General features: G+C 39.5%; 1 protein-coding gene across 1 annotated transcript in view; it reads left to right on the plus strand.

The window, feature by feature from the left end:
* Nucleotides 1–20,712, plus strand: part of cacng3b (calcium channel, voltage-dependent, gamma subunit 3b) — a 28,801-nt gene extending 8,089 nt beyond the window's left edge. The window contains exons 3-5 of the mRNA XM_059347856.1: nt 11,253–11,336; nt 15,615–15,755; nt 19,750–20,712. Of these exons, the coding sequence (XP_059203839.1) occupies nt 11,253–11,336; nt 15,615–15,755; nt 19,750–20,255 (731 nt within the window). The 3' untranslated portion in view covers nt 20,256–20,712. The remainder of the gene's footprint in view (nt 1–11,252; nt 11,337–15,614; nt 15,756–19,749) is intronic.
* The last annotated feature ends 5,463 nt before the right edge of the window (nt 20,713–26,175 follow it).

Raw genomic sequence — 26,175 nt, forward strand, 5'->3', positions numbered from 1 at the left:
TGTGCATATTATATTGAATTACACAGACTTTTGCATCTCGTATATGCACACAGATTTCCCCCTAAAGTGAGGACGCAATGCCACTTTTGCGTTTTCTGTCCAGATCGTCTCCATCTGAACAGGGCCTTAGTCTCAAGCTGTAAGAAAAAAAGTTGTACTACTACAATACTTACGTTATTTAAGACAACATTGATCTTCCATCTTTGTGGAAACTGTTTGCAGAAGGCTCTTTGTCGTTTCAATGGCCAACATGCACCAAGTAAATTCCATAAAGAAATGGTAGTCTAGGTTAGAAAAAACAATTTAAACCCCTCCGTATTGAACTTGAACGCGGCATGCAAGCAAGACCTTATCGTGCTACAACAGTGCCTGATTCACTAATGCCACAAGAGCATTAGTGAAATCTGAAAGGGAGCAAATTGCGGCAGCCAGGTTCAAAATCTGGTGGACTGAGGCGGTTATAGCAGCATATTAATGTCCATTGTTTTTGGAACGAGATATTGGTATAATGTTGGCAACATAGCGTGGCTTGATGCTAGAAACAAGCATGTATAAAAGTGAGAATAGATTAGAGAAGATGAAGGGGAGATTGGAAAGGGATGAATGGATGTTTTGGTAATGAGAGTAGAGAAAACGAGGTAGAGTAAAGGAGGGATGATGAGAAGATGTGAAGCAGGAACAGAGAAATGTTTTAGAGAAGGAGAGAGAGAGAGAACATGGGCGTTTGAGGAAGAACAGAGTGAGAAAAGGGGGGCAGAAGAGAGATAGAGGAGAGGTGTGCAACCAAGCAGAACCTGTCCCGTTCTCTTTCATCAGCCATCACCGTGGAAACTAGCCTCTTCCTCTCTCTCTCTCTCTCTCTCTCCCCTTTTCCCTCTCCCCCATCTTCTCTCTCCTCCGCCTGGAAAGAGGTAATCAGAGAGAGTGAGAGAGGTAGAGACGGAGAGAGAGAGAGAGGAAGAGGCACAGTCACCCACACTGAGCTGTCAGAGGCGCTCTGAGGAAACAAGCAGTCCAATTTGCTCTGCTTTTCAACTTCCTTTCCTCTCTCTTGCTCACTCCCTCCTCTTCTTCTCCTCCTCTGTTTTCTAGTTGACAAAACGCTTTATATTCTGCATGTGTTTGTGTGTGCATGTGGCTTGGGTTGAGATGGGCCACTCATATGCAGCTTTTGGACTACACATCAACTGATTAGGGACAGCTCCCCTGAGAAGGATGCTGTCCTCACCACAATAGCTGCAGCATTGGTCATTTGTTCCAATGCCTAAAATGACCTTTATTTTGGGTTGGGGTGGGTAGTTGAGCGTACAAAGACTGTTATTGTGACAAGCTAGATTGCTGTTTGCGTCTGTTTCCTACCAACAGTAAAGGTTTGATCCTTTCACCGTGACCACAATACATTTTTGACCTTAACCAAGTAGTTCCAAGATGATGCACTCCAATGACTTTGGTGATCTCATGACTTTATATTTAGTGCTGCCATGAGCTTCACCTTTGTGTGTTTGAGTGGAATGTCTAGACTGTTACTTTAACAGCTTCCCTGGTTTTTCATCTCATCAACATCATTAATGTATAACTTTCCACCAGTTGAAAGTATTTTCCAACTACAAGTGATGTATGTTGATAATGTTAGGACGTTTGTTTGATCAGAATTCCCTAATCTCATAACTTTCTATCCATCAAGTGAACCAATGATTTAGAGTGTTGGTAGGCTGGTGTGTGGATGTTGGTTTTGTGTGTTTGTGCAATATACACAAATAGAAAAAGAGAGACCTGTGTTGTAGGAAATACAAATATAATAATCATAAAACAAAAAACGACAGCAATTGATAAAGTTTATATATCTCTGATCACATGAAAAAATGATGCAGTGTATTTTTCCTAATATTCTTCCAGATGGGAGTTTGCTAAACTATAATAGTAATTTAGTAAAAATCTGAACAATTATACATACTCGTATGGTTAGCAGTTGTCAGTTTCGTTGAATTTAGGCTACAAAACCACTGATCTAGGTTTAGGTCTCCAAATGTGAGCATGCTAACAAGCTAAACTAATATGTTGAACCTAATAAACATTACCTATTAGAAAACACCATGTTAGCATTTAGCTGTGTCCAAGTCCAGCCCCACAGAGCCACAGCATGGCTCTAGTCTCTTAATTGTATTTAAAAGTGGAGTCTGCAATTCTGGTGAAAGATTTTTGAACTCAACACCCAAACAAATACTCCCGTCTTTATCAGTGCTCCTCCAGAAGCCAGATTTACCTTCCCTCTTGATCCCACTGCCTTTGTCTTTATACATCCGTGACCTTTCCCCTGTCCTTTGTACGAGCATGGATCCATTGCCTTGAGTAGTGCTGTGTTAATCAGACCCAGAAACTGTTGTGATTGAGGAAAGGGTCATATGAATACGTGGCCAGTTTGCCATTTTGTACAGAGGACTTGTTTATGGGAACACATTTGGTGTAACTGCTCTGTTTTAACTGCAGTTGCATTTTGCAATTCACTGGCGTTCGGTTAAGATTGACATAGTTGGTTGTTACAATAAGCCATATACATGTAATTGTTAAGGTTATATTAGTGGAGTGGTTCTTTAGCTTTTACTGTCATGCAGAGAATTAAATACCCTCCCCATAAACTGAATGAACCAATGACATTATTTAGGAAACTAGTAACAGAAAGAGCTTATTCAGTAAATAAAATAAAGAAGACATTTCCCTTTTTGCACAAAAAGCTCACATTTACTTTTTTAAATATGCAAGGTCAATTTTGCCCAAACTGCGAAAGCTTTGCCACATACAGTAAAAGACTCGAGGCTCTTCAGCTACATTTAAAGTAAAGCTGCGAGCAAGATAAGCTTTCTCTCATGTCAGTCAAATATTTCAGATTTGACTGACATTTTTGCTTCCAGAGCATCACCTGATTTTTTCCCCCAACTGTCAGAATAAATAATACATTTTAAGCTACTAACCCAAATCTTTGGGGCACATTTGTTGATAATTGTTTCTTCAGTTGTCATTTTTTTTGCACAGGTTTTATAATTTACTGTGATTTATCGTGTTTCTCTGTGTGACCTGTAACTCTGCTGTACATACACTGTGCGTGTTGTACGTGTGTGTGTGTGTGTGTGTGTGTGTGTGTGTGTGTGTGTGTGTGTGAGATAGAGCAAGGACAAACTGCTGGCACCTCATGGCTAGCTCGTCACATTGTGGGGGCATCTGGACACAGTGTTGTTTGTGTTTGTCTCCTTTTTAACCTTGATTTGAGGCACTATTTTTCTAGTGGAATATTTTCACTGTTTAGTATGCATACTGCATTACATGCTTGTTATTTCACAAGCAGAACTAGACTAATACAGTCGGCAAATATTTGTGTTATATTTGAAATCATACAGTTTGTTATCTGGTTGAAACATACAACAATGCTTCTATGTACAAAGAGTTTAACCTGAATTGAATTTGGCAGCTGTCCTCAAATTCATGAAATAGTTTCAGTACAGTTTCAGCTGCAACATTCTGGGAATATTCAAGGTGGTATTTTTACATGGGAATTTACAGAAATTAACAGCAATAAAATTAAAATACAGGGGTTATTTGCTCAAGCTGTATTTACCACGCCATATGCAGATATAAACACACCTTTTACTGTATCATAATCAGACATGATTGTCAGCCCTTCTCATAGGAACGAAAAAAATCAATTGATCAATCCAGTAAACCTTTGTAGACTAAACACTTTGTTCATAAACAGAAAGTTCCCTGAAGACAACATCTGTTAATTTACCAAATTTACACCATTTTCCAAATATATATACGAAGTGAAATGTACCTTGTGGTGATTTAGTAGCTAGTAAGCAAGTTAACTTATGGGGAAATTCGAAATTTGAGGCATCAATATGGGTTGGATGCAAACTTAAGGTTCAAAGTGAACAGCAACATGGAAATAGATTAATTAAAACTCCTCAATTAGCATGCTCAATCAAGCTGCAGCCCACACGGTAACAGCAAGCTAGCTGCTACTATCTTCTGGTTAACTGAAATATTATATATTCCCACCTGTAATAAAATCAAAACCTACATGGAAGCATGAAGTCCTTTAGCTCAGACAGTGCTGTAGGCTGCACATGTGATGAGAGAATGCAGTGTGCAAGCAGAAGGTTGTAATTTTACTGAATTTCTATTTAATGGGATGATTGCAAATGATCTGAACATGTGATGGGAGTTCGCTGCTGAATGCAATGAATGGTTACAATTCAATTCAATGGGCTGTAAGACCTAGTGTTGCTTTTTCATGTATTTTTTCCACTAAATAAGTGAAAAGGGTTTTTTTATGGTAATTGTGTAATATTTTTCGAAAAATTCCTAGTAAAACTTCCCTGGAAAAAATTCCAGAAATGTACTGACCCTTGCAAACTGAGTTTCAACTGAAGATGAAGGTTAAAGGAGATGATTTAACAGATACATGGAAGAAAGATAGCTGAGAGAGCACTGTGCTGAGGAAAAGTTAGAGACAGCAAAGAGCGAAGAAGCAAGCGAGGAGAGTGAGAAAGAGATTTGGAGGTGGAAAAGACAAAGTAAGATGTGTGGTAAAGCTAAATAATGAAAGTGTGTCTGTAGCCCAGCACTCTTAAGAACAGCCAGCAGTTAGTCAGGAGTCAGTGAAATGGAAAGTGTTTCTCCTCTACATCTCGTCTTTTAGTCCGTGGGCTTGCTGTACTACTGTTTTCATACATAACATTAAAAAGTGTCCGTCTATGTTTCTCAACAGCTGGATAGCTGTATTACTCATTATTTGTCTATTAAAGTATGGGTTTTTGGTGTTCAAAGAAAAGTTAATATTCTGTGATACCTATATTTAAACATGACAGGCATGTTTGAGATGAAGATGCAATTATTGCTGCAATTATTATTAATGTTATTATTATTATTATTATCCATTCCTCTTTCTTTACTGTGGTTTGTATTTGGGACTGCTTTTGAAATATACTAAAAACTTTATTGTGACATCTTGGTTTTACGCCTGACTAAGAAACTATAGCACACAAGAGGCTCATATGTGCATGTGTTTATACAGTGACAGCAGCAGTATACTGGGCCCAGTAGGAGAAACTAAACCACATGACTCACTGAGACTCACACAGATCAACAATCATGCACATACTGGACTTCCATCCCCATTTGCTGTGTCCCATAATGCTTTGCTTCGGCTGTGGTCGCAGCTGCCCTCAGGCCATGTTGACCTTTGTGAGGCAAATGTCTCCTGATAGATGCTCCCACTGTGTGTGTGTGTGTGTGTGTGTGTTCTATCTAAGTATGTGTGTTTTTTTGTTACCCTGAGTGTGTTCATTTGTTTGCTGTTAATTAGACTGAAAAAGAAAAAAACAACAGCAAAATTGTTGTTACGGCACGCACGCATCCAGCACACACAGGTACACCCACACAGGAACACATGCACGCACACACAGGTACACCCACACAGGAACACATGCACGCACACACAGGTACACCCACACAGGAACACATGCACTTGAATTAGCAAGCACACGCATACATGACCTTAGAGGCACACCGAATTAGAGAAATAAACCTGCAGTGTGACGTTGTCTGTCCCAATCACAAATTAAAGTTCATGCCCATGATACTGTATGCTCCAGTGTTGTAGTCCAGACCACCTAAACAGAGACCAAGTCAATACCAAGACCAGGGTGTATCGAGACCAAGACTTTGAGGGGTCGGGACCGAGACAAGACCGAGACCAGTCCCAGCCGTCTTCGTTAGCATTGCTTTGCATAATTTACAAGTTGCTGTGTTTTCTTTTTTTGTAAAGTGTTTTTAAATATGAATCAGATTAGGTATTAGCATTTGTTTTATACTGAGTGGTTGTCTACCCGATCAACCTGCTCGATAAATATAATTTTGAATTGTTTTCAAGGCTGATACTTTGTATAATGCCATTGAATAAAAGACCTACTGTGCACTTCCACTAAAACAATGGATTCACTTATTCTGAAAGGTTTAAAGTAGTCTTTTTCTATATTTGCCTTCCTCTGTCTCCTCTAGAGGTGTTCTCCTGAGCCAAAAAGCTTAGTGATATTCAAATAAGCCATTGCTACCTGGAGGGCTAATATCATTGAAGTTGAGGTTTACAGCATAATCAATGTGAATTAACATTTGTTCACACAATGTGCTGGCTGGGAGACATGGAGAGAGAGAAGTAGATTGAGAAGGCAAGAGAAAATTGAGATAGAGAGTAAATAGATGTCAAAAGAAAAGAAAACTTAGATGGAGGCATATAATCAAATATAGTGTCAGCTTTAGTGCTTAGTATGTTGATAGTGTTTCAGCAACCTTTATCCACCTTTTCAAGCCAGTTTGTTTGATAAGCGTATTCGGAAACTGTTGATTGTGTGTGTGTGTGTGTGTGCATGTGTGCGTGCGTGCGTGCGTGTGTGTGTGTCTGTGTGTCTGTGTGTCTGTGTGTCTGTCTGTCTGTCTGTCTGTCTGTCTGTCTGTCTGTCTGTCTGTATTTCCAAGGCGAGCAGTGTCGAAGCACTTGTGTGAGTGTGTGTGTGTGTGTGTGTGTGTGTGTGTGTGTGTGTCCTCATTGTTTTAAAGATTCCCAGTGTGCTGTTTGTTACTCACACATTATCATGATGAACATGCTGACCTGGAGGTCCAACACACCAGTCTTAATGACTCTGCCTCTGTGTGTGTGTGTGTGTGTGTGTGTGTGTGTGCGTATGCGTGTGTTTGTTTGCACTTGTGTGTGTATGTGTGTGTGTGTGTGCATGTGTGTGTGCGCATGTGTAGGCCTGTGTGCCTGTGTCTAGGTTATTTTTAGCAGCCCATCTTTATTTTCTAGAAAGTAATACTGTGACATCATCGGGTACACTTAACAGAGAAGTGTGTGTGTGTGTGTGTGTGTGTGTGCATGTCTGCTTTTAAGTGTGTTTATTCAGTTGTGATTTAGATTCTCGGCCACTAAGAGAGAAATAAAAGCAGCCATCTATCTCTCTGTTCCCTCCTCCCCATCCTCTATGTCAGTATGTGTGTGTGTAAGTGAGCGTGTGTGTGTGTGTGTGTGTGTGTGTGTGTGTGCAGCGCATCGCTTCATTGGCATTTCATTTGCGTGAGGCTGTTTGGTGCTCTATACATCAGGATGGTTCGATACATTAAAAGGCGGGAGGTTTAATACATTTCCCGGCTGGCAGACACGAGGCAGAGCTCTGATGGATGATGCTTCACACCTTGATGCGTCCAACAGGAACAGCTAAGGCTACAGTTACCTTCTGTGACTCCAGTCGAATCAGGCCACATTAAATAATACAGATAGCTTTACAAATCCCATGGAAAAACCAAAGCCAACAATGAACTGATCTAACAAGTGTTGTCTGTCTATAGCCAGATATGTCCTATTCCTCTGTGCCATGGAGCTTCATTGTTGCCCAAAAACTATTAAAAGCACATCAGTGAGCCATATTGTTACACTGGCTAACATACTGGGATTGTTTTTTTTCCAATGAATATGAACACTGTAGTTTATTTTGAGTCAATCCCACGAACAGCATCCAACTGCAATGAATAGCCAAGAATGCACCAAATGTGTATTAAGACTACCGAAAGCTGTCCGCAACAATGTGCTCCTTTTAGCAGGTTTAAAGGTTACTTAGCCTTTTCAAAATTAAACTTTTTAGAGATGACACTATAGAGTTAAAAATGTCTTTCAGTGGAAACCAATGGATTTGGGACTGAGAGCCACGGACAGCGTCAGCGAGTCAGAAAATATTAAGAAACAAACATTGTTGGTATTGGTCTTTTCTTCAGGGTTTATGGACAACAAATAGAAGAATATAAACACAAGCCTTATTTTCTCCTTTAGATGGTGGTCAGCACACCCCCAGTTTGGAGAAGCAATGTACTGCTGTGGACGGGTGCAGCAGAAAGCCACCAAAAAAAGTATAAATTGTATTTAGAATGTTTCAGTGCTTTAACTTGTCGTCAGACAAACCTGTCTGAGTCAACAAAAAGCATCATCAATATCATTTTAACCTTCTACAACAAGAAAGTTGAGGTCCATAACTGCCTCAATGGGTTAATATGTTTCTAGTATTGTGTGTCTTTGGTGAATACAAACTAACTTTTTAAAACAGGAAAATCACACAATAATACAAACAAATTCATCAATCGAGCCAGCTGAAGCCTGTCAAGCAAACTTGTTCTGCAAGGTTAAATTACTGGTTTAGTTTAACTGCTGGTACTGAGTAACTATGGATACGCACCTCATAAAATCCAACTTTTAATAAATCCAAACTATCTCTTTGAGGCTTAAATTATTGTTTATTCCATTATAGGTTAATCTTTTGATTAAGCTCTTAATTAAAATAATAAAATGTGAGATAATTGGGAACAATTTTCTTTTGAACTGTTTGTATTTGGTTGGTAAACTTGATCACCAACAGGATAGAGATTTAAAAAGGCGGGCAGGAAAAGGAAATGCAGACACAGATTTGAGTGTATGCAGCCTATGCATTCATTTTTAAATCATGTGGGGGTACAGTGAGAAAATCTAGATATGACTTCCTTTTCAATCTTTCTTCAATGTACCAGCATTTTCAACCAAAAAAAGCTAAAAATGATTAAAGAAAGTGTGAGAAGGATAAGAGGGTGTGCTAGGATGAGACTATACGTGTATTTCTGTGTATTTGTTGAAGTGGTAGTGATCTAGTGTGGCAAAACACACTTTAATTCATATGAAAAATGTTGCAGATTAATACTTTAAGAGATCTACAAACGTCTTTTTGTCAGTCAGAGTCTCAGTCAGAGGTTAGTTACTATCTCTGACTGCATCAGCTGGATGAATCAATTTATGAATGATTTTCTGAGTGTGGGTACTGGAAAGAACCTCTTCATATGCAAATAAGCAATTAGGTTGAGTCGTCCGTTGTTCGTCGCCAGCCTCTATCCTCCCATTTCTCTCTAATTCTCCCGTGCCGTTTTACCACCAAACCTCTTTCAACCAGCACTTCCTCTCTCTTCATCCTCCTTCATCTTGCTTTCTCTCCTCTTCCCCTTCATCCCACCTCAATTCCCCCCACCCTCCTCTCTCTCCCATCCCCTGTGGTGTTGACCATGTGTGAATGGGACTGAATGATGGGTGGGAATGATGCTACATGCAGTGTACACACACACACACACACACACACATAGATGGATGTGTGTGTGCGTGGAGGACTTGTACAAAGGAGGATGAGTCACGCTCTGCCTGTCACACGGCACGCTCGTAGGAGACTGCATCCTAGTCAATACAACACAAATACACACACGCAAACACACACCAACTGACATGCGCTGGTATAAACAATCTAGATACAGAAGGCTTTTACTTACATGCATGATTGATAGTGTTCATGTATCAGTTTAATGAGCTCTGTTGATGTGTGTGTACACGTGATGTCTCTATTTAAGTGTGTGTCTTTGTATTCAGAGAGGTAGATGTGTGTGTGTGTGTGTGTGTGTGTGTGTGTGTGTGTGTGTGTGTGTGCGTGTGCGTGTGTGTGTGTGTGTGTGTGTGTATAAGATAAGGCTTTTCATTGGTGTTCCCACACATATACCCTAAAGGCTACATCTCTGTCCTGCATCATGTCATCTCTCTCTCTTGATGTATATTCGTGTCCACATACAGGATACAGGTGCATATGTTGACTTGTGCAGTATAATCACACAAAAAGACGACTGATTATTGATTGACATAAGCAATTCCAGTCTAATCCCCGTGGTTTCTGCTATTATATTTGACATTTTCATGACTAAATAATTAAACGTTTAATCAAGACCATAATGACTGATTGATTCAAGATTTTGGATTTTTTTTTTACAGTGCCAGAGGGATGCTTGTTATCACAGCCAGTACACAGGAACACACAGATGTACACATGAAGATAGAAGCATTTAGATATACATTGCAAAATTGAGATGTGCACAGTACATATTATAAGTACATTCATTCAATTATTCCAGCTCAACAGTTTTAGCAAGGCAGATAGTCCTGCTAAGACGAGCTTAATTTTAGCCGGGTACTAATCATAGCTGTTTTTGGAGTTTTGGGCCATTTTGGCTGTTTTTCAATCCTTTTCATTCTGCCTGTAGATACCAATTATAAAGTCTTTACCATGCCATGTTGGTATCATTATTTCAGCACAGCTTCACCAATATGACCTGATATTTATTTTTTCCCTTTGATTTACTGGATCAACATTTTGAACCCAAAACACACAAAAAATTATAAATAAATTAAAATCAGATTTTCAAAATGGCCCTTTTTGGACTTGCAAAACACAACCATGTCCAATGAAGAACCTTATCTCCAAACAAAAACTGGCGTGGAGTTTAAAGACATTATTTTAGAAGGAATCTGAGGCAGTGCTTGACACTGATTCGTTTTTATGTTGTGACATCATGAAGATGTCGTGTGACACCAGAGGGTTAACCATAGAATAATTCTACTGTGTAGTTATTGCTAGTAAACAGGATTTGGGGTGTAACTTTAGATTTAACCCTGGGTTTTCAGTTCTAAAAAGTGGTTCACTTCCTACCAGGTTACACCACCAAGGTAACTTATTAGCAAACCATACCTGCTTTAAGATCAGAACAGATCATTGCATATAAAAGCACCAATCAGTTCCCTTGAAACAATGTTTTATGTGATATATATGGACTGTTTGAGGCACTAAAGCCTTGTATTTTTTGCATTTATAAGATATGAAAGAAAGGCTACTTTGCACATTGAATTATGATTTTACATTTATTTTTAATTTGTTCCCAATTCGTTTCACACTGCTGGGTTGCAGCTGAAAGAATAAGACTAAAGTTGTTACTTCATAGTACATACTGGTTGCTGCTATCACAACATCACCCACATTTTACATTACATGCTTTTAACAGATGCTCTCTTTGATTTACTGACAATGTCTGCAGCAAAATAAGTTTTTATTTGAGAATTTGCAATAATGAGTGCAAAACCTGTGACCATTAAGGAATTATGTATTAAATAACACATTGCTACAAGATACGACTTACCATGACAAAGTATTTACATGACATAGCAGGTTATATCCACTTTCTGTTTGTTATTCTTATTATTATGGCTCAAAAAGTAACATTTTTGAACTACAGTTTGGATGTTGTGTTGTTATTTTTACTTGTGGGACAATAAATAACTTAACTGAACCAAACTGATGTGTGTTTCTCCTCCACAGGAACATTCAGAGGTGTGTGTAAGAAGATTGATCACTTCCCAGAGGACGCGGACTATGAAGCAGATGCTGCTGAATACCTCCTCCGTAAGTTTGATATGATGATATATGTTAGACCTATTTTTATACAAAGATTTCTCAGTCAAACCTTTGAACCACCTTCTATCTGGTATCACTGTCAAGTCAAGATTGTTATGAACCTTCCAGGACACAAAGGGTTAAACATTTTTAGTGTCATACTAAAAATTAATACATATTGTTTTTACCATCCACTATTTTGAAAACATGATGGGATATATAACAAGAGCTCACCAGTGTCTCACTGTAACACGACACATAATGCAACATTATGAAAATATACACTCACCGGCCACTTTATTAGGTACACCTGTTCAACTACTCGTTAACACAAATATCTAATCAGCCAATCACATGGCAGCAACAGTGCATTTAGGCATGTAGACATGGTGAAGAGGAGCTGCTGGAGTTTAAACTGAGTATCAGAATGAGGAAGAAAGGTGATTTAAGTGACTTTGAACGTGGCATGTTTGAACACGGGCTGGTCTGAATTTTTTTAAATGTGCTGATCTAACAACTATCTCTAGGGTTTACAGAGAATGGTCCGAAAAAGAGTATATATCCAGTGAGCCTTGATGCCCTGTTGATGCAGTAACAGTAACCCAAATAACCACTCATTACATCAAGTATGCAGAAGAGCATCTCTGAACACACAACACGTCCAACCTTGAAGTAGCTGAAGACCACACTGGCCACTTTATTAGGTACACACTTCACTTAATAAAGTGGCCGGTGAGTGTATACCCATGTGATAACCGAAGTCATGATTTGTGATAAATGTATGAGAATGCGATGGGGAATATTAGTGGATTTTTTTTTTGTTTTTTTTTTGTTAACCGTCTTTTTCGAAAAGACAGGGCAAAAAAATGTAGATTTTGTGCAAACAGGGGCAGGTATACCAATGACCCACTGTCTCTGGCAGACTTTTATGGTTCCAGCTGGTTTGCTCTGAATTTACACTTGATGGATACATTCATGATATCAAGCTGAAACACAGCTGCATGTTGTATCGCAGTGTACCATTAGTTATTCATGGTGTTATACAGTAGGTATGATAAGGAGAAATGTGTGATCAGACTCGTATTACATTCCAGATGGATGAACAGAGAGGGTACAAAGGAGAGAACTGTAGAAATATAAACAAATGTCACAGTTTTATCAGCAAATATGTGGGAAAGAAGAGAAGAAGAGACATTGCTATGATGAGAAAATGGCAAAGGAGGGAGCAGAGAGAGAATTAGGACAGAAGTAAAAAAGGATGCAACCACAAAGAGGGAGAGAAGGTTGTTTAGTGGAATACAGAGGGGAGGAGGCTCCTTCTGTTCTTTCTCCAACAGTAAACACAGAGTAAAGATGGACGGAGAGAGAAAACAGCAACAACAACAACAACAAAAAAAAGGGAAAATGGATTCAGCCTGTGCTTATTTTTCATTGCTCCACTGAACACAGAGCAACATCCCCAGAGGCAGCCAATTAGATTACAGGCCTCAGAGCTGGCCAGCCAATGGGGAGCAGGGACCTAGTGACCGGCATTTCATACAGCCCAGGGGTGTGGGCCAGGGGGGCGGGGCTTATACGCTCAGCCGCACAAAACCACTGGTCACTGCCGCTGTCATTCACGATGGGAGTTTTGGAATGCAAGAAGCTTAAAGAAATGAGATTTAGAGACACTAATACGAGAATGCTGCTGGTTTATTTATTTATTTATTTTTATTTGTCATGGTACACCTGTGATGTACGCATCAGCTGTTCAACATATTTAAACAAAGCGCACAGCTCGGTTCTGCATGACAAGCTGTTTGCAAATATCCTTCAATATGTCGTTGCATCATGTACACATATGGGGTTCTGACAAATATTTCACTCCTGCTGCAGCCTCGCTTCCATTTTCATCATCTCTGCTATTCATTATTTCGCCTTGCATATGTGTCAGTGCGGCTCTCCATCTGTCTTGGTTTTTGTCCATCTTTTTTTTCTCTACATCCATCCATCTACATCTCTCTCTCTCTCTCTGATGCAAGGCCTGTGAATGCTTTAACATGTTCTGGATTCAGGCTCAGTCAAGCATGTTGCAGCACACAGGCCATGTGTGTGTGTGTGTGTGTGTGTTTGTGTGCGTGTGCGTGTGCGTGTGCGTGTGCGTGTGTGTGTGTGTGTGTGTGTGTGTGTGTGTGTGTGTGTAAATATGGCACATTTTTCATTGTTTTAGCTCTGCCCTCAAGCACAGTGGATTTCAAATGAAACAACATTAATGTAGCGACTTTCAGCTTTAACTGTGTTTGAGGGTGTTCACATTCATCCGTGGAGGATTTTTCTTTCTTTTTCGTTTGTTTTCTCTCTTCCTTTTTCTTTCTACAAATATTGTAAATACATTTTTTTCCATTGATCCATTGTTAAGTACCCTATATTAGGGCCAACCTTTTTGTAAATGTAATGTCAAATGTCACAATTCACAATATATAACAATTATTTCTAGTAATCTAGTAACTCCTGTTTTTCAAGGAATCCTTCAAGCCCTTTTTGTGATTATTCTTCTTTCCTGGCAGTCCTTTCACAATATTTTTCATGCATTACAGTGCAGAACCATGTATCATTTATATATCCACTCTTTTATACCTCCGGCCCTCCCTTTGGGAATCACTGCCATATACCATCTACTATTTTGAGATGTGTAATCCTGCTCAATGGTACTGTAAAGGGTTTACTACAATATGGGGCCAGAGGCTGGAAGTATTTTCAGTGACCTTGTCTTTGTACTCTAATCACAGTATTCCTGAATGTTTTAACATGAATCTACTCATGAAAGGCAACATCTTGACTTAATAAACATTGATACATAGCAGCAAGTAGATATTTACATAATTTAAGGGGCACATGAGAAGACATTACTACACAACATGGTGTAGAAAGTAAAAGATGAAAAATCATCGATTGTATTAACCACGAACAGCTGATATCTGTTCACAGCTTGAAGTAAAAGCTCTGTCGTTATGAGGCCAGTGACAACGTGTTTGAAAACAGGCACGTGCTGCGAACATAGAAGAGGACATTCAGTCCCCCAGTCACTCAGTTAGTCACATACACACCTATGTGTAGGGCTGACCTCGGCGCTCAGCCAAAAAATGACTAATACCACTAGAGTACTTAATTTGATACCTGTCATGTGAATGAAAGCATTAAGTTGCATAATAACAACACCATGTCTCCCCATCCACATTATTTTTACACAAATGTATGAAACAGTGAACTGCCAACTCTGTTAAGTACATGTGATCTACTCCAGCTATTCTCAACGACCTTTTTGGTCATTTTGTGTCTTTTTTTGGTCATTTTGTGTCTTTTTTGGGTCATTTTGTGTCTTTTATGGTCATTTTGTGTCTTTTTTTTTGTCATTTTGTGTATTTTTTGGGTCATTTTGTGGTCAATTTGTGCCTTTTTTGGTAATTTTGTGTCTTTTTTGTCATTTTGTGTTTTTTTTTGTCATTTTGTGTCTTCTTTTGGTCATTTTGTTTCTTTTTTGGGTGATCTGAACTGTGTGTGTGAGATGAGCGGGGGTCGCGGACAACATGCATGTTAAATTGGGGGTCGCGACTCAAAAAGGTTGAGAACCACCCATCTACTCCACCACACCACAGACTGTATCGGTTGGAGCTGCTGAAGTAGTCAGATTCGATACATCTATAGATCTGGGTACTAAAAGAATTGACTGCAGGTATCGTTTGACTGGAGAAGTTTTGATACTACTTGGTACTGCGTTATTTCTGTCAATACCTTAAAGGAATTAAGTAACAATACCATCCCTGTCACCTGTCATATTTGATATACAAACAGACATTTTAGGGGTGAAGTATTCCTTTAACTGTGAATGAAATCTAAACTTTGTCCATTTTACTGTGCCTTTTGAAAATCCTTCAAACTTCCTTTGAATTTACTAATAATAATAGACCCATAGGATGTGTTTTTTACCATCTCACTGACCTCATTTTTCAAATCTGAAAATTCGAATATAGCTATACGAGCTGAAAATGCACATTTTGTACTGTATTTTGATATGTGAGATCTGTTTCCAATTAAACATAAATATGGAGTCAACAGGATTGCTGAAACAGATAGTCCACCCTGGACTTCCATATCATAAAGATCCCTCCTCCATTCTTCCCTTCTAATACAATAAAGTCCTTCATCCGTTTCAGCCAGCAGAGTCCGACAGGCAACATCTTTACACAGCAAAGAAATGTTTGTACCTTTCAGATATAAATTATTTTTTATATGTGTGTGTGTGTACAGGTGCTGTGCGTGCCTCCAGTATCTTCCCCATCATGAGCGTGGGTCTGCTGTTCCTGGGGGGGCTCTGTGTGGCCGCCAGTGAGTTTTACCGGAGCCGACACAACGTGATCCTCAGTGCAGGAATCTTCTTTGTCTCTGCAGGTTAGTCTGCACATATATGTGTGTTTCTTACAATAAAAATGTCTTTTTTTTAACCTTTTTTCTAAGTGTGGTTAGTGTACAAACAGCAGGTCCTGCATTTCAAATAGGAAGGTTTTGTTCTTTGCTGAAGGCCGAATCTTTAATAAAACATTCATCAAGTATGAAAGTTATCGACACCTTCTGGTTAAATAGTTGGTAACACTTTACAATAACCATCATTTATAGATGGTAAATAGACCATTTATGAATGATAAACAGATTAGTTTATTAATGTTTAATCATCATTTATAAACCGTATATAGGCCATTTAGAATGGTGAATAGAAAATGTAATAATGTTGAACTATAATTTATAAATGCCAAATAGATTACTTTACCATAAACAAGCATAATTATTAGTTTATTAATAGCTTTACACTCATTATACAATTTTAAACACCATATTAAGTATGTAAATGATTTCAAAATGATTCTTATACCTTTAAGAAATCGGTTGAAAACATTTAAAGATTAAATATGTATAGAATTTTGTAAATGGTTAATAATAATTGGTTTATAAACCATCTATAAACATCACTTAGATGGTTATTGTAAAGTGTTACCAAATAGTTTTCTTTTACTAATAAATAATAATGTTCAAAATAACATACTCCTGGGCTGGTTGCCTGTACATTAAAGTGCATCTCCTCTTTCCAGAGCTCTGCATGTCGTTTAGCATGTGGATTTTTTTCTGGAGATGGGCCAATCCTTCATAAATATGCTACCCAGGAGGTTTAAAATAATTTGTTGAAAATAAAATGACCTTGCTGCAATTTTTTCCATTTTCTAGCGGGTTGGTTAGAGCCAGTTTAGTTTAGTTTTCATTAAGTAGGGAGTTCCGCTTGTCATTAGTCCACCAGCTTTCTTTCTAAGACGTGGAGAGACACTGAATTATGTAAAGGAATTAGACATGATGGCCGTATGTGGTTATTATACCGCAGCTTACAACTGATAGGATTGCTTGATTTGAGCTCTCCCTTTTATAAATTTTGATTGAATTGTTTCTCAAAAGAAAAAAGCATCAACTATTGATCAAGAATTGTTGCCAAATTTGAACCTTCTTGATGGGACATGTTTCATATTTACATTGTATTGTTGGTGTTGGTGTTGTTAGCGACTTTTCATGTTTTTTGTTGCATTTTTTGTTTTTTTTCTAGATATTCATTATTACTTTTTATCACTGCTGTGGGCCGATTTTACCATAGGGAAATAAGTAAAAAGGTTGTTAGCATAGAGGTATGACTTCATTGTCAGTTTATTCAACGTTATATTAAAAAAACATGTTTTTATTCACTATTTCAAGGATAGCCCCTTGAGATGTACCATCTTGTTTTCGAGGGAGTCCTTTTATAATGTTTGTGTGTTTTTTCTTCTGATATTGAAGCAATCCTACACCTTTTTTTTAATGTTGAGCCACTGATTTGGTTATAGTGTAAATGAGATTTGCTTTAGTGCAGCAGGCTGTAATATGTGAGTGTACTGATGTTCATCTCCATGACAACAATGTTAAACACAATATAGCAGCCATCTTAGCTGCAGTAGGAGTCAAACGACTTAAAATAATACTCGAACATACTTGAAATATGTCTGATCTCAAGGAATTTATATAAAGGATGCTGCATTTGAGATAGCAACAAGCAGCTGCTGTATGTGTGTCTATGTGTGTGTGTAGTTACTGTGGAGCCACTCGAAACAGAGGAGGTGCAGCACTCAAATATTTGTAGAAGGAGCCCGTCAGGCATCTAAAGCACACAGAAGTGCCTGTGTGAGGAGCCAGAGTGTGGGAAATTGGGCACAGCAGCTGATTAATCAATCAGCAAGAATACCATGATGCTGCTGTGATGCACTGTGAGGGTGTGAGAGTGTCAACACACATACATGCTCACACACATAATCTATCACGTGGATGCTGACACTTGGTCTCCCATAAACACACACACACTTGTACTCTCGCCCCAGACACGCACAAAGGGTTGTACAGTAATTGCTGTTCAGTGGGATGTGTAGGGTCCCATTGGGTTTTGTAGTAAATTCATGGAGCCAAATTGGTAATTATTTACCACAATAGTGTGGGGCTGATTCTGGTTAATTACAGCGGGCTAATTGTCCCCATTCTGTGCGTCCCAACACACTGTATGAGCACTGTATTCTGGACTAATGATATGGAATCAGAGAGCCCAGCTGCGTGCAATGACTCCATCCAACGTTTCTATCAAGCTCCACTCTCTCTGATGCTCTCCTCCCGTCACTTTGCTTTATTTTATTTGGCTTTCTCCCCGTCATCCTCTTCTGCTATGGCTCGGTTGGTAGAGCGGTTGCCCACCGATCGGAAGGTTGGTTTTTCAATCCCTGACCTTGGCAGCCTACATGTCGAAGTATCCGTGGGCAAGATACTGAGCCCCAAATTGCTCCCGATGCTGCGTTCATCGGTTAATTAAATGTAGGATAGCCTCAGCCACCAATATGAATAGTGTGTGTGAATGGGTGAATGAGCGCTTTCGATAAAAGCGCTATGTAGGTGCAGTCCATTTACCATGTTACCATTTCTCTACCTATTCCTCTAAAATGTATCTCTTTTAGTTCTCAAATTTTCATTCACTAATTTGACACTTTATCTTGTCTTTAACTGAGTCAGTTGGTCCACCACTCTGATTTAGACTGAAATATGTCAATAGCTGCCACAGAAGTGGAGCTGGGCGATATATTGATATAAAAAATATGTCGATATATTTTTAAATGTGATATGTAATTAGACCATAGAGCATTAATCGATATAGTTCAAATTTGCGCTGTGATCCTTGCTCCAGACAACCTGTTTTATGTATAAATGCTGCCCTTACTAGGGTTTGTCATATTTAGCTTTTCTGTAATGTTCGTTATTCTTTTCTCATATAAATATATTTACTTCAGAAAAAGACAGACCTATTTTATTTCATAGGCTATTTTTATTGAAGATATTTTTTTTATTTAAATGGAGCATTGATTTTTTTTAAAAGGTACTCCTGTTATACAGTATTTATGTTCACTTAAATAAACGGTTTCAATAAAACTACTTGTGACATGTCATATTTGGCTTTGACTGAACATTAGCTCTCACTTTACGATAAACATATCAGGATATATATCGTATATCGATATTCAGCCTAAATAATCATATCTCAATATGTGACTTTAGATCCATGTCTCCCAGCCCTACACAGAAGTGGGACCAAGTATTTTTTTGCAAGTCTCAAGTCCTTGCACTCAAGCCCCAAGTCAAGAATGACAAGTCCCAAGTCCTAAACACAACAGAATGATTATTTATAAACCATTTGTCCATTTACAGAACAATTACTGTATCATTTCCTATAGTGTTACTGTGATATAAAACTATCTAGCATGCAGATGTTAGCACTTGCTCTGCTATACCAAAGTCACAGAGCTAGCATAGTAAAAATAAAAAAATACTGTATCTGAAGATGGACGGCCTAACAGCTCCCCAAAAGTGAAGCTAAAACATTGCAGTTGCCCCCTTATGGCTGGCTGCAGCATAGGTCATAAACTCCGCCCACTCCATGTTAGTGAACTCGCAGTAAATGTCCCAAAGATGTTTCCTGTCATTTAGGTAGTGGTTGTCAGGTTTGTTTTTAATAAGATATTTGACGCTATGAAACGAGGGTGTAACGTCATGATTGACAGCTCACATTAGGATCTGATAGTGTTGTGTGGGTGTTATAGGTTGAAATTCAATACTACGTAGACTCCAAGTGAAGTCACCAGCTCAAATAGAGATACAGTTGATGCTTTGGACACATAGACTTGGGCTTTTATTGATTCTTTTGCAGTAACTGTATATATGTGTTTTGTTTTCATTGCATTTTTGCCATGTGTGCTGTTTGTCTGGATGAGTAGGTCACGCTTGCACCCTTTTCACTCCCTTATCTTCATATTTTTCTCTTTGTATCTTTCCCTTCCAGGTCTCAGTAACATCATAGGAATTATTGTCTATATCTCAGCCAACTCGGGTGACCCGGGCCAGAGCGACAGCAAAAAGTCCTACTCCTACGGCTGGTCCTTCTACTTTGGCGCCCTCTCCTTCATCATGGCAGAAATGGTGGGCGTGCTGGCCGTCCACATGTTCATCGAGAAGCACCGCAAGCTACGGGCCAAGTCCCGCACCGAGCTCATCAAGAAGTCCGCCTTCAGCCGCATCCCCTCCTATCGCTACCGTTTCCGGCGTCGCTCCAGTGTGCGCTCCTCCGAAGCCCCGAGCCGCGACGCCTCACCATTGGGGAAAGGCGGCTACACAGGGCCCGCCGCCTCCGAGATGCCCATGTACACGCTGAACCCACGCGAGGCAGGGAACGCCGGCACCAAACCTGGCATGGGCGGGCTGCTCAACTCAGAGAGGGAGTTCCTCCAGAGCAGCACGCTCACTAAAGACTACAGCAAGGACCCCAACCGCAGGACCACGCCTGTCTGAGAGGTGCTGGCTGCTGATATCACCCAATCAGAATCAATAGAGAAAGATGATGAGAAATACAGGGGGAGTGCGAGCAAAAGCAGAGGGACACACAGGGTTACAGGGGTGGGAACGGGGTTTGATAAACTTTGACTGTGAACTGTGAACTTTTAGCCTTTGAACTGTGAATCCTGAGCCCTGTGAGAGTTTCAGTGTGTGTAGCAGGGTCGCTTTTGATGGAGAAGTTGTTCCCAACTCCACTTTACCACATATCACTGTAGTTGTACCTGTAACTCCTTACATATGAAGGCACATTCAATTTATGTTCATGAGTGTTATGTTCATAAATTGACTTTATGGCTTTTTTCGAGGGGGACACGGGAAATTCTAAAAGCATATCGTAAGTGGTTTGCTGTTTGGGGCAACTTCTCCGAGAGAAAAAAAAAAAGAAAATAATGTGAACTAAAGGAGAAGAGGAAAGAGGTGAGAGACTCTGTGTGATCTTTGACCTTTTGACCTCTGTTCTCCTGACCTTTTGGGTAGCGGTTGGATTAGCACAGGGAACAGCCGTAGAGCTCCGAGCTGTCTCTCTGATTATTTAAAGTGCGGACGCGAACACCTCAGGATCGAGATTTGATTCATTTTCAGTTCAGCTGGATTCAAAAATATTAATTGAAGATGCAGTTTGTCAATTTGCACATTTGTGGCACCAGTTATTATTTTCTATACATATTGTATATATACTCCTTTCATATTAATTGATGGAACAGCTCACTTCATAACTGACTGAACTGAAACTGAATTGAGCTCATTCCTGGTAACATTTACCCCCATCTCTCTGATCCCAGGTCAGCTGTTAAACCTGCGTAGAGGTTTTTAATGAAGGGAGACGGGTACACTGACTACAGATCAGCTGTTCGGGGGGAAAAGGTGTGACTCAACAAAACTAATGAATCTTTTTTAGATGGTAACGTTAGATCATTGGTGCTTCCTTTTACCCCTGTTTTCAGCCACACAAGTCATTTATTTTTTCACCTAAAACTTAAAGAGATGATCAAATATTTGTCTGTCTGTCCACCTTCACTTATCACCTTCCACATTTTTCTGTGTAGCCCCATAACTCACCTCACCGCCACCCCTCTGCACACCTCCTCTCACCCTCTCTTTCTCTTTTAGGTCTTGTCTTCCGTTGGTGTCGCTCGTAGACTAGTTAGGGCTTGTGGAGTTTGTTGGTTCAGGGTACTGTTTGGAGAGGAGACCGCTGAGCTGTGAATATGCTTTAAGGCAGAGCCAAAAAGACATTAAACAAACAGATGGACTTTTTTTTGTTTGCCCACTACCTCTTTTGGTGAATATATTTCAGATGAATTTAATATAAAGTTGTTTTTTCTTGCCAGAACAACTGTCAAAGATTTCAGCTGCAGAAATAAACACTGAGAAAATGCTCCCTTCAGTCTAAAGTACACATCTCTCTTCTCCAATGGAGGATCTGCTGGAAATGAATTTGTATGTGGCGCACAGTTTAAAGATAAATAGATGGAATTGGCAGAAGTCCCATGTATTATTCAGAGGATTTGTGCTCCATCCATTCAGCTGTCACTCACAGCCTCTCCTCCTCTTTATCTCCCTTACATGTGCACATACTGTATACAAACACACACACACACACACACAGGCCTACACACATGTCACACACTGGCTGTGACATGCACAGACAGTCATAGACCTGTCATATTTCTGTCATATTTCAAACACCTGTACAGCTTATACTGTGACAGATTCTGGAGACACATCAATACATTTACATTTATCTCTCTCCCTTGCTCTCTCCCTCAGACGTATGCACATAAAAGCACTGAATACAAAGTTGGTGCACTCTTTGACACTCTCTGTATGCTGTGTTGGCACCATTTTGTCTCGAAGCCATGCAGTGATTGGATGAATACGACAGGTGTTAGATAAGAGGAGGGATGAAAAAATATAGTAAAGCATTCTCTATGTATAGACATGTTACACAGTGTATCCGTGATGTTTTTGACTGGAACACTTTCACCTAAATATACAATACCAGGCTTTATTTTTGCCTTTGAATTCAATCTTTAAAGGAACAGTGTGTAGAATTTACTAACATTTAATGGTGAGGGTACAAACTGCAATTAACTGAATACCCCTCCTCTTGGCCCTCCCTTTTCAAGCGTGTCGGAGAACCTATAGTGGCCTTCAGGTACCATAAACATGCCCTTTCTAGAGCCAGTGTTTGGTTTGTTCGTCCTGTTTTTAGACCTTGATCAGACAAAACTCTTTTTTGCAGCCTGGTGTGGCTTTTGTCATTGTTTTCAAAGAGAGTGAAGCTTTTTGAACGCCCAAAAAGTGCCCAACCTCATTCACGTTTCTGCCCGTTGTCCAATCAGATGAGTCGAGAGGTGTTTGTGGACATGTTCATGTAGGACAAACTGGTGGTGGTTGTTGCTGAATACCAGGAGCTCTATGACTTCATAAACCACAGTTACCATGATGTGAAAAGAAAGAGTTTATAAATTAGTAAGGTTACGGTGCAGCTAAATTTAACAGTCGCGGTGAGATTATTGACTTTTAACAATAACAAAAAAATTATTTGATCCAACAAGCTGCTCTTTTTTGTTAAAAGAAAAAAGGCATAGCGATGCACCTCATCTGGCTCTTGTACCATATATACGTAGCGACCTATTGCTACCTCAGTCCAATGTGAATAGGTGTGTTTCCATCAACTAATATCTATAAGCATTTTGAAGATTCGCATGAGAAAAGCTGGATGGAAACACCAAATTTGGATAAAATGTGCAGAAAAACACTCGCTTGAGGTGGTTTGTCTTTTGCGGGGGAAATAATTGTTCTGCTCTAAACGTGAGGTGAATATGATTTTTCCGGAAAAGCTCTGACTTAGCGAACATTTAACTCACATGACTGATCAGCTGTTTCCGCTCTGCGGGTCAAGATGAGCTGACTTGAAAGAACAATTATGAGTTGCACAATTGAATCCAATTCCTGAAGACTTAGCAACCTCTTTTTTGTTGTTTTTTTTCTCTTGTTCAATCTCTATTTCTTACATGGTTTACTGACAGATAAGCCTACAGCGATACATTACACTGCCATCTTTTGACCAAAGTACGTTTAAGCAGCTTTGTTTATTCGCTCTAAAGCAGTTGATGGAAACGTCCCTAATTCGAATTTTCTTTAATTAAATTTAAAAAAATGTCTTCAAAAATCGCTTTGGCTTTAATGGAAACACGGCTATTGTTGGCAAATAATTAAAATATAAATCTCTTAGGTAGTTGCAAAACATACCAAGAACCAAAAAGGTGTACTTTGCAACACTTTATTACAGATAGTGCCATCTGAGTTCACATGAAACCATTTATTACAACACTGGATAACACCTGATCACACACACACACACACACACACACACACACAGATACAAGGGGAGGAGACAGACTAGCCATAAAACAAAGAGCAGGAGCTGCAGGGAGGGTTGTGTAGAGAGAGAATGAGCAGCTAGTGTTCCTGTTAACAGCATTTTTCTCAACCTTTTTCTGGGGCTGTGATTAAAAAGTAAGTGTGAAACTCAAAGAGGGCGAAAAAGAAAATTGCATTTTTTGTTTCCTTCTTTACCTCCCTCAGCCACCATTGCACTGTTTTGTATAAACTAACCATGAAACATCACCGAGCTGAAGCCGTCACACACTTTGAGAGTTATTACCCTGATAATAAAAGATGTTTTAAATCTCAGTCATACTGTTTAATTAATGACGCTGCTGTTTTATCCGCTGTCTTTTACGCCATAAAGGGAGCTTAAAGGGACAAACGTGCATCACCACGGACTCGCTCTTGCTGTCCTCCACGTGTAAATATTAATTTTGCAAGCTAACTACAACATCAGCAGTTGTCACGGGCTGTGAAAGGGAAACACTGCTTTTCTCCAAGCAAGGGCTTTTAATTTTTAAAGGACAGGAGCACACAAGGGCTTTTTATGCTCATCGCTGCAGCGGCGTCGTTTTAAGGGTGTTATGATGAACGGAAGGCAAAGTACATTTGCACAGGAACGAGCGTTTTTCAACCAGCTGAATAGCTAACAAACGATATAACAAGCTTCATGCAAAAGAGAAGCAGAGGTAGAGAAAAGACTAACTACTCATGTTAGCTACAGGTTAGCCTTTAGCTGCTTTTTTGGCTAACTTTAGGTTAGATGGGTAACTTTCTGAAGTAATTAGAGATTAAGAATTTTGCCTTAAGCAGAGGTAGGATACTTTAAATGAAGAGTTATTTGAGTTAGCTTAAGGATCAAACATATATTAGCAAAATATTGTTAATCATACTTGGTGCCAAATATTACTCAAAATGTTTCCTGTATATCATGGCCTCCAGGTTAGCTTAGGTTCACCACTCCAAGTACTCTTTTTTGCATAGGACTTCCTGCAGTATACTGACTCAGCAGTAGTAGCTATGTAGCTCAGCACATCAGAGGCCCCCTCGGATCCTGAGGGTCTGTTAGGGGTCAGAGATCAGAACAGCATCCATGAGCCATGCCAGCATTGACCTTTCAAACCATGCATGCCATATCCATCTGCTTCCAGTTGCTTACATTTGCTCTCTAATCTCTAATCGAGTCTCAAATGGCACCCTAATCTGTGTCCTCCGTAGGGATACTGGACTGCTACATTTAAGACGCCTTACAAGGGTGTGTGGGCCCGTTAGCCTGTGCTGTGTTTAACGATGTTTACTCCAATAGAGCACGGGGTGCTTTTTGAGACCGTCTTTCTCTTCTTACCGCCATACAGCTTTGATACTCTGATATCAACAACAAATAATTGTATTATTAGTAAAAAAAAAAAATTATTCTACTCTAAAGGTGCCACTGTGCAGAGGATGACAGACTCTGTCACATATTATAGTTATTAATCTATTAACGGGGGGTTTGATCGAAAAGGGAGCAGAGTTGGGAAGCAGGGGTCGTAGTCTTTGTAATATTATATTATTCTAGTTTCATTTTCTACTTTGATGTGGTTTGTGAGATTGTGTTGTTTTGATCACATCTGAAGCCTCTGACAGGAGGAGAGAAGAAGAGACAGTGGAGCGCTCGGACGATCTCTCGTGGACATTAACCTCACCTCACTGGTGCCAGAGGTCAACTTTATTCCAGTTTGTCAGCGGGACACTCAACACTGAAAGTGCAATACACACATACATGCATTCAAAGAAGTTATTATACTTTTGAGGTCTTAATCACGCAATGCACTGCAGGCAGCAGCTCTGTTACCTGGCTGAATACAATTTTGCAGTCTGTAAAAACAAATACTTTTATGAAGCGATCCACTTTTGACTGACGAGGGCAAAATGAGAAAACAGTTTACATTGTAAGGCACCATACTGTAATACAGCTCAAACAAAGCCTCAAATAAGACATAGATTTGAACCACAGTCCTTCAAAAGTGACAACTAATAATCAACAGTTTAGGTTTCACAGAAGTGGTGTTTTTTGCATGACTGCCATGATGAATTGTATTACATGTGTGCAGGGGTTGCTTCTACTGTTTGCACTCCTATGTATTTTTTAACACCTGTTAAGATGGTTAAAAATGTTATCTCAACTAAAAGAGATGATGCTTTTGAAGTGGCATTGTATCAGGTACGTATCCATAGTTAGTGTATTACCTACAGTAGATGGTAATAGGGCGCCACAGGAACCAGTTCTTAAAGCAGGAAGTAGGTTAGCATTTTAACACCCTGGGGTCTCTCCTCTCAAACTCAATGAGGATTTTGAATGCGATTCTGGTGAGATGCCTGAAATAAGATCTGTGGTTAACACAAGCTGGATGTTTGCGATTTGTTGTATGACATAAAATATGTTAGTAAATACCCTAACTTGTGAATTTTGAAATTCATCAGTGTCCTTTAAAAAGTG

This window comes from Centropristis striata, chromosome 13 (assembly GCF_030273125.1).
Source record: "Centropristis striata isolate RG_2023a ecotype Rhode Island chromosome 13, C.striata_1.0, whole genome shotgun sequence".
NCBI classification, from domain to species: domain Eukaryota; kingdom Metazoa; phylum Chordata; class Actinopteri; order Perciformes; family Serranidae; genus Centropristis; species Centropristis striata.